The sequence below is a fragment of the Hemiscyllium ocellatum genome, chromosome 34, assembly GCF_020745735.1.
Source record: "Hemiscyllium ocellatum isolate sHemOce1 chromosome 34, sHemOce1.pat.X.cur, whole genome shotgun sequence".
Classification (NCBI taxonomy): Eukaryota; Metazoa; Chordata; class Chondrichthyes; order Orectolobiformes; family Hemiscylliidae; genus Hemiscyllium; species Hemiscyllium ocellatum.
In genome coordinates this window covers 11,365,426-11,378,486 of record NC_083434.1, presented here as the reverse complement: position 1 = coordinate 11,378,486, position 13,061 = coordinate 11,365,426, and the positions used below count along the sequence as shown (strand labels likewise).

Genomic DNA, 13,061 nt, shown 5'->3' with positions numbered 1-13,061 from the left:
TTTCCTTTTTGTCCTCCATGATGTTAGGAATCCAATTTCGGTGCTAAAGGTCATTTGTACTGTCCTGGATCTGGAGAGAAAAGGCACTAAAGATGAAATTGTGTCAAAAATTCTGAATTTCCTCATGAAACCCAAAGCATCTGGCAAGGTTGAGATTTTGAAATCCAATTCTATTTATGTATGCTTGTGTAAAAGTCAGCCTGAGACTTTTGGTCATAAGTTTTCATTTACCTCGTGTAAAAGTTTACCCTAATTTTTCAGAGATCAAACTGCATTTATAAACAGTCAGATTGTCAGTACAGAAACAAAATCTTCAGCCTATTGCTTCAACACCAGTCAAAAGCAAGCACCGAACTATTCCAATCTGATTTCCCAGTACTTGCCTCACTGCTTTGTTTGCCTTGGCATTGCTGGTACACGTCTAAATAGTATTTCTGTATGAGGGTTTCTGTCTTTGCCACTTTTTTTTTTTGACAGTGAGTTCCAAAGCATCTTTTCCACACATCTCCAAATCTTCTGTCCCTTGAATCAACACTCCCGGTCATTGATCCCTTTATCAAGGGGAAATTTTTGTTTCCTATAAATCCTGTGTATGTTTCTCAATTTTATACATCTTGACCACGTCATCTTTTCAATCTCATCTGCTCTGAGAAAAAACTACTCCAGTCTATCCAATCTCTTATCATAATTGAAACATTGCCCATGTGCATCCTAGTGGATCTTCTCCGGTGCTCTAACTTGCTTCCTAATAAGTGGATTCTACGCTTAATACTTTTAGCTGTGGCTTAACCAATATTTTATGTAGTTCCCTGCTCTTAAACATCTGTGCATAAACTAATAAAGGTAAGTATCCCATATGCTGCCTTAACCACTTTCTCTACCTGCTGTCATACCTTAAGGGACTGGTGTACATGTATACCAAGGTCCATTTAATCCTTGATACTTCCCAAGACCCACTTATTCATCATGTAATCCCTTGCCTTGTTTTCCTGCCCAAGACTATCACTTTTCATTTATCCAGATTGAATTTCATTTGCCTGTCTAAATCCTCATGTAGTGTAAGACTAACTCCATTATTTACTATGCTGTTTATCACACCACCACTTCTTGTATTGCCTGCGAACTTGCTGATCACCTCTCTTACATTTGAACATTAATAGATTATATAAACCACGAACAGAAAGGGCTCCCTGTAGGACCCTAATGGAAACTGACCATGTCACAAACAGGTCCCTCAACCATCCCGTTGCACTGGATCTCATGGGCTATTAACTTTACTATCAGTCTCCCATGTGGGATTTATCAAAAGCCTTGCTGAAGTCCAAATAGATTACAGCAAAAACATTGTCTTCATCTACACATTTGATACCTCTTCGGAAAATAAAATCAGTTTGGTCAGACATGACCTCCCCTTGGCGAAATGATGCTGACTGTTCTTGATTCATCCCTGCCTCTCCAAATGCAGAAAAATTTTATCCCACAAAACTCTTTCCAATAGTTTTGCCGCCATCAAGGTTAACCTGACTAACAAATAATAACAGGTCAAGTTACAGATGCAAGCAGGAAGCTTTAATTTTTACATCAATTCTAGCCGGTTGACAAACCTAACTGGTGACAAATAAATCAAATATAACAGCTCAATTTAAAACTGAAGTTATAGCAGTCACTGGGAAAACATAATTGTATAGTGACCCGTGAGCTTGTTTCACGAGAATGGTGAAATATTTCCAATAAATAGAAAAGCTTTGGAATAAATTCACCAGCATAACAAAAGTGAGCAAATGGCCTTAGTTGGAGAAAAAATCAGCAGAACAATTTAACAAGCATTGGCAATATTATCACCGGTGGGACCATCTGACTTGATGCCCCCCAAGGAGCAAAGAAAGATGAATTCAGAATTTAATGTGGATGGTGCACAGGATTCATGAAAAGGCACGATTTAAAAATAGTGAAATTTTTGATTCCTGACTATTACTTGATAAAGTCAAGTTCCACTGTTTGTTTCTTCATCAAACATCAAGTGAAGAATACATATAATTGAAATACTAATCAAGTTCCACATGCTAGCAAAATCTGCTGAGATTGGTGGAACAAACCATCCTTTTTAAAAAAAAACAACCACAAGAGTGTGTTCAGTGATTCCATCTCATGGAATGTGGCACAAATTACAACCAACTGATATTGAAGAGTAAAACTCTCCCAACAAAAATTTCAGAAAGATGTTGTCATCAACCTTTTTATAAGAAGCTGGACAGATGAATGCAGCTTCAAGAAATGAATCAAAGTGGTCTGGAATTATAAATTTTTATTAAATTTATTTTTAGATTCTGTTTTGCTGATAACTTTAACCCATTTTCCTGATTCCTAGGAGAATCATAGACTACAGCATCTATGTCCCTCCATTGCAGCTTCAGATGTCTTGGAGGCTATTATCTGAGCACACCAAACGTTTTTTCAGTCACAAGTACCATTTTTAAATAGTTGTTGATCGTAGCTCTTCAGAGGAGATGTTAATCAAGGTTCTGTCTGCTTGTTCAGTTTGTTGGGAGTGGATGGCACTTTCAGAGAGCAGGTAGTTTTTTTTGATATCCTATTCAACATTCCTTTCTAAATTTCAATTTCTTCCTCCATGTGAACCACTAAAAACTGTTCAGATTAACTGATGGTGAATGTCATTTTGCAGAATCTCTTGGACTAGGCTTCCTGCTTTGGCACATTTGGAAAATTGTGCCAGAACATGTTCGAAATGAAGCCATTTTAAATTAGTGTCAAATTTCTGCTGAAAACATTTGCATAACTAAATGAAAACTCCTCTGTGAGCTGGTTCATTTAGGCAGTCTTTCAGAACTACAATACAAATGAATATATTTTTAAAAGATCCCCATAGCTCACTTCAATTTTTCATAGTTACATAGTCTTTAAAAATGAAAACACCAGCTCCTAAACTGGGTTTTATAATCTTGTATGCAGCATGGTTCTGTCTCCTGAGAAGTTTATAATGTTCATAACGTGCCATTTATTGTAGCTAATTCAGATGATAAAATCGCTCACTGCGCGTGTGAGCAAACTGTTGAAGCACTTGCACCTTTCGAGGTATGATATTTGATAAATCTCTTCATAAATTAATCCTGTTTAAATATATTTATTCATGTGTACATTTTCCAGTCATTACCAAAGCCTAAAAAAAAACGTCAAAAGGGTGGAAAGAAAGACCATAGCAGCTCTGGGTCCAAGAAAAAATCCAAGGCTGCAACCTCAGAAGAAATTCTCACAGATGAGTCCAGCAGTGAAGAGGAAAAGAAAAAGGAAAAATATTCTGATGAAAGTGATGCAGAGGAAGAAGTGGAGGTTGGTGTTGATTGTCTTAGACACAGTGGGTACTAATTGATTTATAGATGAGTCAACTATCTGCAGAGCAGATAGATTCTACAATAAAAAGCTAAACTGATCTTTTAAGCTAGATGCTACCTAGTTTAAAAGTGATTAAATTGTTCTCTCTCTAACTTAAGAGCACATGTGTTTGTAACAATCATTTGTAATTCTTTCTGACTTTCGATGGTTAATACAATTTAGCTTTCTTTTCACCATACCATCAATCCTTTCTCTCATTACGTTATTTTAATTGTCTTGAACTGATTCATGCTTTCTCTGACTAGACTATTCCAGTCTCCTAATTCTGTTACTCTTTGATTCTTATCACCTGTTTCATATGAACTGCTGACTATTTGCTGATGAAAATTGTCAACTTTTTGTAATTTTGAGAACTTTAATAGAATTTCTATCTTTTTTTTTAAAGAAAGTGGAACCAATGCAACTTGTTCAAATTTTCCTCAAGATTCCTTGGCCTTTTACACTATTACAATGACTATGCTGAAAGCTGTGACCTGTGTTTTTGCTCACTGCTCTGATGAAGAGTCATATCAGACTCGAAATGTTAGCTCTGTTTCCCACTCCACTGATGCTGCCAGACCGGCTGGGTTTCTGTAGTATTTCATTTTTATCCCTGGCCAGCCTTCATTATAACATTGTTGTAACCAGTCACTTTGGTACCAAATACTTTCACTCAAAATGACTTCGTTTTCGTTAGCACTCCGTCTAACCAGAAGGCTGTGATTTGATATTAGGGTGCCTGAGGCATAACAGATATTTTTTTCGGACAGAATGAGACATCCTCGTGCTGTTTCAGTGACTTGAAGTGGTTGATTAGAGGATGAAAATTTATTTGGTAACATTATCTATTTGAATATGCAAGATTATTTAGTTTCCACTGTTTAAATCTTGGATCATAATGCACTATTCCATTTAATATGTCAGTTAGTTCTTCCTTTTGCTACTTAACCAAATTATTTTCCACTCATCTCCTACTGAATTCTGGCTGCAACTTATGTTTAGGTTCTTCTGAATCCTGTTACATTTCTTTTCATTTTACCTATCTTTTTTTCCTTTTCAAAAAAAGATTCACTGAGGAGTTAAAGTTGCTGCTGGCACGCCAGTAACTATTTCCCATCCCTATTTGCCTTTGAGAAAGTGGTGGTGAGCTGCCCCCATGAACTGCTGCAATGCATGCTCTGTAGATTGATCCACAATGCCTTTGGGCAGGGAATTCCAGAATTTTGACCCAGGAACAGTGATACTTTTCCAAGTTCAGGTGGTGAGTAGATTGGAGGGAACCTTTGGTGGCGATGTTCCCATTATTATCTTGTCCTTCTGGATGGGAATGGTTGAGAGTTTTGTAAGGATACTTTGACTTTCTGCAGTGTATCATGTACATAATAAACACTGCTACTACTGAACGTTGATGGTGGAAGGAGTGGCTGCATATGGATTTGGTGCCAATCAGGCAGGCTGCTTTATTGTGGATGGTGTCAAGCTTTTTGAATTCTATTGTATCTGCGCACACCCGGGCAAGTAGGGAGTATTCAATCACACTCCTGACTTGTGCCTTGTTGGATAAGCTTTGAGGAGTCAGAAGGTGAGTTGCTTGCTGCAATACTCCAGGCCTCTGATTGGCATTTGTAGCCTCTGTGTATTTATGTGGCAGGTCCAGTTTAGTTTCTCGTCAGTAGTAACTCAATGGATGTTAATTTGGGGCACTCGGTGATGGTAACGTCATTGAATGTGAAGGGGTGGGATGTTGATGCCTTTTTTTTATATTTGAGATTGTCATTGCCTGGCATTTAAATGTTGCGAATGTTACTTGCCACTTGATGATATCCAGGCTGACAAAATCTTGTTGCATTTGAATGTGGACTGCTTAAGTATCTGAGGAGTTACCATTGGTGCTGAACATTTTGCAATCATTGGCGAACATCCACACTTCTGACCTTTTTTATAATGGAGGGAAGGTCATTGAAGCAACTGAAGATGGTCAGGCCTAGGACACTACCCTGAGGAACTCTGCACAGATGTGTTGAAGTCAAGATAACAGCCCCCCAATAGCCACAACTATCTTCCTATGTACCAATTATGACTCCAATCAGTGGAGAGTTTTCTCCCTGACACACTTTGATTCCATTTTTGCTAAGGCTGTTTAATACTACCCTTGCCTGAAAGTGACCTTGCTGTAAAGGCCTGTCACTCAGCTAACCTCTGGAATTCAGCACTATAGTCTATGTTTCAACTGAGGTTGTAATGAGTTTAGGAGTTGAGTTCCTAACAAATCTGAACTGGCTATTTCAGCAGATGCAACTTGATAGCACTATTGGGGCACTAATTGGCCAGGTTGGATTTGTCTTTCCTTTTGTGGACTGGACATACCTAAGCAGTTTTCCAGATTGGATAGATGCCAGCATTACAACTGTACTTCTCTCGGAGAGAGGTAAGTTCTGGAGCATAAGTCTTCAGTATAGAGTTGTTATGATGTTATCAGGGCTCATAACCTTTGTAATATCCAGTGCCGCCTCCTGTTTCTCTATCATATGGAGTGAATTGAAGTAGCTGAAGACTGGTATCTGTGTTGTTTGGGACCACTGGAGGAGGTCGTGGTGGATTGTCCACTGGCACTGCTGACTGTATGAATGTTTCAAACGTACCTTTTGCACTAATGTGAATCTTTTTCATTTGAGGATGGAGATATTTGAGGAGCTTCCTCCCCAGTGATTTATTTTAATTGTTCATGATTAGATGTGGCAGGACAGGAAAGCTTAGATCCGATCCATTGTTTATGGGATTGCTTTGCTCCTTCTGCACTTAATCTCATCAGGTTGACACTTCATTATTAGGTATGCCTTGAGGATGTGGTGCTGGAAAAGCACAATAGGTCAGACAACATCCTCTGAGCAGGAAAATCGACGTTTCAGCCAAAAGCCCTTTATCAGGAATTAAATATGTCTGGTGCAGCTACTGGCAGGCTGTCCTACATTCCCCATTGAACCATTGATTGTAATGATTAAGTGGGGGATATGCCAGGCCATGAGGTTGCAAATAGTGCTGGAGTATTATTTTACTGCTAGGGATGGCCCACAGCGTCTCGTTGATTTCTTGTCTTTGCTAGATCTGTTTTGAAGTTTGTCTCATTTAGCACCGTGATGGTGCCGCACAACACAGGTTATTCTCAACGTAAAGGTGGAACTTTGTCTCTACAAGGACTGTGTGGTGATCACTTTCAACAGTAGTGTCATGGACAAATGTATCTGCAGTCACAGATTGAAAAGGATGAGGTTGTGTTTTTCCCTCAATTGGTTTCTACACCACAAGCCGGAAACTCAGTCTAGCATCTGTGTTTTAGGACCTGACCAGCTGAGTCAGTAGTGCTGCTGCTGAGCCACTCTTGGTGCTGGACATTGAAATTTCCCACATTTGAGTATGTTTTGCCCGCTTGCCACCTCCAAATGTTGCTGAACATGGAGGGATGGTGCTACACAGTAATTAGCAGGTTTTCTTGCCCATGCTTAACCTTAAGCCGTGAGGACTCCAGGGCGAGTCCTTTCCACGATAATGCAATCTCCTTGATGTAGTCTACCTCGTTTGGATGCTAGCCATGTCAGGATAATGTTCTTACTACTTTTATGTTTCTGACTGGTGCCATTAATGATTTTCAGTAAGTGCCAGTTAAAGATCTGTTTCATTTTTAAGTTGCTCAAAGTTCTTGTTAATTGAATCAAACCACAATGAAAAATAATTGTTAAGATCTCCATAGCTCAATGTAGTATTGTTAGAAAACATTGTAAAGCTCTAGAATACAAACGCAACAGAGCGAACCACGACTGGCACTGAGACATAAAGAAAAAATAGAAAATCTGTTTTTCTTTTCTCTTCCAGCCACCTAAGAAAGCATCTAAAAAAGAGAAATCAACATCAAAAGCTGTTCCTAAAGGCAAGAAAGGACAAAATACTAAAGCAACAAATGTGAAAAAAGCTGACAGCAGCACTGCAAAGAAAACTCCAGCTCCTGCCAAGAAGGGTAGGTACATAATTATCCAATGCTGACTGTAGCAAACAATACATTAATGACCAGAGGGTACTGTAATTCTGGGATGTTGGTTGAGAGGAAAAAATGGTTTCCTGGAAAAAAGATCTTCATTGTTTAAGATATATTCTTTTAAATCACTCCAGTGTTATTGAGGCGTAGCTTGCAGTTTCTAAAACCAAAGCAACAATCTCCATTTTCCTAATGGCAACTCTTGTCTTTCTTGCTTCCCCGTTCATCTTTCCCACCACCTTTTTTCTCTTCTGCCCGCTGCCTGTCTCCCCTCTCCCGACCCAAATACGAGAGAGGAAGGCACCCGTCTTGTGGTTTCGTTTAAAACTGAAAATCTGAATGCATATAAATAGCTTCCTGTATCAGAATGTTTTAGCAAATATTTTTACTGACCGTGTTGTTCTCACTAAAGTGAAAAGGGATTTATTTTGTAAACAATGGACAAACATTCTGTTCTGCATCAATATTGCATCAGTTTTATGTAGGTTAAGATATGGGATGAAACTTGTATGGGACCTCTTTCCCTTACCTGAGTTTAACAGAGTCGTCTCCTATATATGAGTGAATTTGCCACAATTCTTCTCTCTCTCCTTTTGACTTAAATTCAGTTGCTGAGCATTATTGATTCTGACAGGAAGAAAATTCGCTGTCCTTCATGCCGCGCTGAAATTTGAATCCAGATCTCGTAAATAAAAGAATAGTATTCAACAGTTCCCATTTAATGTAATTTTGTTCCCTAGACCTGGGCAGTGGCGTTAAAAAGGTGGCTTCGATTGGGAGGCTAGCTGAGAGTAAGTAAATCTTTTTAAATATCATCTTACATGCAGACCAAAATTATGTGGGGAGGATTTTTTTGTTAAAAATTAGTGTAGGAGAAAAGTGCTATAAAATATTTTGTGGAGTTCTTCTGTTTAAAAAGTTTTAAAAATAAAGGCAGATCTAGGATATCATTGTTTACATCAAACTGAAACTCTTCCTGAGATAAAGAATAAATAATACTGGGAAAACCTTACCCATTAACCAATATCCTTTCTAATTAATATCCATTTAATTTTGTAATGTGGCAGAAACTGTCAACGGTATAGATGTACTGAACCAAGTAGCCCCCCCCCTCCATATGCCATAGACTTCTTGATTCTGTGATTTGCTTTAAATTTTAATGTTTACCAGTAACCAGGATCTTCACTGACAGAGTGAGTGTAACCTTCCATTGAGATACCTTGTCAAAATTTAAGTTAATGTATGGTGTCACATCACTTAGGAATTTGCCACAAGTTATCTCGTCACCCCGGTCATAAGAAACTAGTCCTCTTGTAGGTTTAGTCTTGTCTGTTTCCATTTTGACACTTTAACGAATGTTTATTGCAATCAGGTGATTAGTATTCTTGTTTAAAGCCTGACATAAGAGAGATTCTGTCACAATATTCAGGATTACTCTCTCCTACCTATATGTCAATCTGATCACTTCTTTGTTTCATTCATCATTTCTTCCCACTCCCACATCTCAATCTTACTTGAGAGGTAAGAGTGACTGGCCTTTTAATAGCAAGGCAGCATTTGACTATGTGTCATCAATAAGACAGTAAAATTGAAGTCACTGACAATTAACAAAAATATTTTCATTGGTTAGAGCCAAAGAACTCTGCTGTAGAAGTTCCTTAATGTAGAGTCCTGGCCCAGCCACCTTCAGCTATTTCATCAGTGACCTTCCAGCTCTCCTGTGAGAAGTAAACAGTACCATTTTGTGACTCCTTAGGTACTGAAGAATTCAATGTCCATAAACAGTAACATTTTGTCTGGTACTTATCAGCCCAAGTCAGTGTTACTTGTCACTTATGTGCTGTGAATGACCATCAACCCTTGATATTTGGCTGGATCAGTTTAGCTGAATAAATACTGTGGCTAGATAAGCAAATCAAAGACTAGGAATTCTGCCAGTAACTTGTTGCCTCATCTCTAGTACCTCTTTATTCAACTATGGGATGAGAATATCACTGACTAGACCAGCATTAATGGCCCTCCACTAATTGTCCAGAGGGCAGTTAACAGTCAACCACATTGCTGTGGGTCTGGAGTCACATGTAGGCCAGACCACACAAAGATGGCAGATTTCCTTCCCTAAAGGACAATAGTGAACCAGAAGGGTTGTTCATCATCTACAAGACACAGGTCAGGAGTGTTGTAGAATACCTTCTACTTATCTGGATATTGCAGCTCCGACAACACGTGAAGTTTGACACCAACCAGCACAAAACAGTCAGCTTGGTTGGCACAGTCCACCACCTTCAATATTCCTTCTCTCCACCAGTGGTGCAAAGTGGCAGCAACATATTTCATTCACAAGATGCATTGTGTCAACTCTTCAAGCATCCTTCTCAATTCTGGAACACCTCTCCTTACACTATGGGTGTCCTTATGTCTTTGGACTTCTGTGGTTGAAGGTGACCCCACAATGACAAATGAAAAAGTACCAAATGCTGACTTTGGCTGTGATGTAATATTTCGTATGTCATTTTTTTAAATCCACCCAGTCAGACTGCTTTCAAATTCTTAGTTTGCAAACATTCCTGCAGCTGCTGATGTACACAACCATACTCTGTCCAAGTCCTTTTCATCTTATCTCCCAAATGTCATCTCTCTATTTTCCATGGGATTCCCCCCCCCCCCCCCTCCCCACCCCATTCCTGTTTCCTCAGCCCTATTTCCACAACTCTTCCTGGTTCCCTTGTTAGCTGATGTTGCTTGTATCATCTTAAATCTGCTGTCATCACCTCTACCCTCTGCAAGTTAGCTCTTCACCCCATTTTTCTTGCAAACTGTCACCCCAATTCCAATTTACCTTTCTTTTTATCCAAAGTGATGTCTAAAGGCATGTTTCCTCCCTAAATCAGTGACCATCTTCCCCATCTCCCCAATCAGACGTCTCCACTTGGCACAGTACCTGAAATTCTGTTTCTCCAAGGTGAGAGAATACTTTCTGGTTCCTCTTGACTTTTCACATTTGACATCAAAGGTGTCTACTGTTATTACCTAGCTGGAATTTTTCTTGCCTGTTTATTTTTGATCTAATTGTATTCAGAGTATCATTTGCAATAACTTTTCTGATTGTTCAGGAACTGATATCTTTTGTGCCCCTTCTGTTCCTTATCCAAATGCTGCTCTTTGGCAGCATGATCTGAAATCAAAATGTATCAACTGATAACAGCTAGTTCTATCGTCTCTCCAATAAATTCAGACTGCTAACTCAAACGTCCAATACTAATTGAGCTGAAATTTAATAAAATCTAAATATTGGAAAGACTAAAACCATTGCTTTTGATTCCTGTTGCAAGCATTATTCTCTAACCAAATCTATGTCCCTCGAACAGTGAGTGGAAACCTTCAGTTTGTAACTTTGTCAGAATTGATTGAGCTTCTGAATGCAAATTTGCGCCATTACTAAATCCAAGTATTTCCATTTCCTTAACACCTGCCCTTGTCTTTGTCTCCACCTATCTGCTGAAACCCTGATTCGTGACTTTGGTACATTTAGTTTTAAGTATTCCAACAGTACTGGCTGGTCTTTCATATTCTGACCTACATGAATTTGAGGACATCCACAACACTCTCACCTATGCACTATACCCGCCCCAAGTTCTATTCTCTGTATGTGCTGTTCTGTACAGCTGCTGGTCAAGTCACATCTAATTTGAAAACTATGTTTCTGCAATGGTTTCACTGTCCCTATTTCTAGTTTCTACCAAACCCACAACTTTAATACGTATTCATTTAATTCTGGCTCTTAAGTATCATTTGTTGTTTCACTGTTGACCATACTTCTGTTGTATTGACTCCAAACTCTGAAATTCTTTTGTTTTCCTCTAAGGCCATCTCTAAATCGACCTCTTGTTTTTATTGCCTAATGTGTTTGTTTTTGTGTGGTTGGGCACTATGTTTGTAAAGCTTCTGTGAAGCGCCATGGGACATTAAAGGTGCTCTATAAATAGGTTGTTGTGAATTTTGCTGAAAAATGAAGTATCTGCTTGCTTCCTCTTGGTGAAAAGGTGACTTTAAAAACTTGAAGTAATGTTGTGGTTCTGTTCGCTGAGCTGGGAGTTTTTGTTGCAAACGTTTCATCCCCTTTCTAGGTGACATCCTCAGTGCTTGGGAGCCTCCTGTGAAGCGCTTCTGTCATGTTTCCTTCGGCATTTATAGTGGCTTGTCTCTGCCGCTTCCGGTTGTCAGTTGCTGTCCGCTGCAGTGGCCAGTATATTGGGTCCAGGTCGATGTTTGTTGATAGAATCAGTGGATTAGTGCCATGCCTCTAGGAATTCTCTGGTTGTTCTGTTTGTTTGGCTTGCACTACAATAGTAATGTTGTCCCAGTCAAATTCATGTTGTTTGTCATCTGTGTGTGTGGCTACTAAGGATAGCTGGTCGTGTCGTTTCATGGCTAGTTGGTGTTCGTGGATGCGGGTTGTTAGCTGTCTTCCTGTTTGTCCTGTGTAGTGTTTTGTGCAGTCCTTGCATGGGATTTTGTACACTACATTGGTTTTGCTCATGCTGGGTATCGGGTCCTTCGTCCTTCGTCCTGGTGAGTTGTTGTCTGAGAGTGGCTGTTGGTTTGTGTGCTGTTATGAGTCCTAGTGGTCGCAGCAGTCTGGCTGTCAGTTCGCAAATGCTCCTGATGTATGGTAGTGTGGCTAGTCCTTTGGGTTGTGGCATGTCCTCGTTCCATTGTCTTTCCCTTAGGCATCGGTTGATGAAATTGCACGGGTATCTGTTTTTGGTGAATACCTTGTATAGGTGTTCTTCTTCCTCTTTCTTTTTGCAGTTCCGGTGTGCTGCAGTGTGTTGTGGCCCTTTTGAATAGTGTCCTGATGCAACTTCATTTGTGTGTGTTGGGGTGGTTGCTTTCATAGTTCAGGGCTTGGTCTGTGTGTGTGGCTTTTTCTGTATACCTTCGTGCTGAATTCGTCCTTATGCAAGAACTGCACAAAACACTACTATCAACAAACACACCGACCTGGACCCAATATACCGGCCACTGCAGCGGACAGGAACTGACAACCAGAAGCGGCAGAGACAAGCCACTATAAATGCCGAAGGAAACATGACGGAAGCGCTTCATAGGAGGCTCCCAAGCACTGAAGATGTCACCTAGAAAGGGGATGAAACGTTTGCAACAAAAACTCTCAGCTCGGCGAACAGAACCACATCAACGAGCACCCGAGCTACAAATCTTCTCCCAAACTTTGAACTTGAAGTAATATTTTTTTGAAATCTTAAGGTGCCATGATGTCAATGATTTATAGTGTTGAATAAACTGTAATTCCTTGGGAAAATCATTCTTAACAGTTGATTCATGTTTTTTGGATGTCGTGCTCTCCAATTGTTATTGTGGATTCTTGAATAAACTATTGTGCTGTTACAATTTGATCACTATTAGTGACTGATATTTCTCCTCTTAGCATAGGCTGGAAAAGAATGTATTTAATCTATGACTGTCCATAGATGTAAGCCACAATATGCAAAGAAACAGGTCAATTCATAAACAAGAGAACTGTTACTGAATTGATCTGGTTTTTTTTCCAATGGTAAGCTAAGCAATGGCGTTACAAATCTCACTTACAACTGTTTTAATGTGCAATTCCACAAAATTA

General features: G+C 39.4%; 1 protein-coding gene across 3 annotated transcripts in view; it reads left to right on the top strand.

Moving 5' to 3' along the window:
* dek (DEK proto-oncogene) overlaps positions 1-13,061 on the top strand; it is a 37,596-nt gene that overhangs the window by 17,793 nt on the left and 6,742 nt on the right. For 2 of the 3 annotated variants that reach the window (XM_060850242.1, XM_060850241.1), the window contains exons 6-9: positions 28-148; positions 3,166-3,348; positions 7,261-7,402; positions 8,161-8,211. In XM_060850242.1, the coding sequence (XP_060706225.1) occupies positions 28-148; positions 3,166-3,348; positions 7,261-7,402; positions 8,161-8,211 (497 nt within the window). The remainder of the gene's footprint in view (positions 1-27; positions 149-3,165; positions 3,349-7,260; positions 7,403-8,160; positions 8,212-13,061) is intronic. The other variant, XM_060850243.1, reaches the window with a different exon arrangement.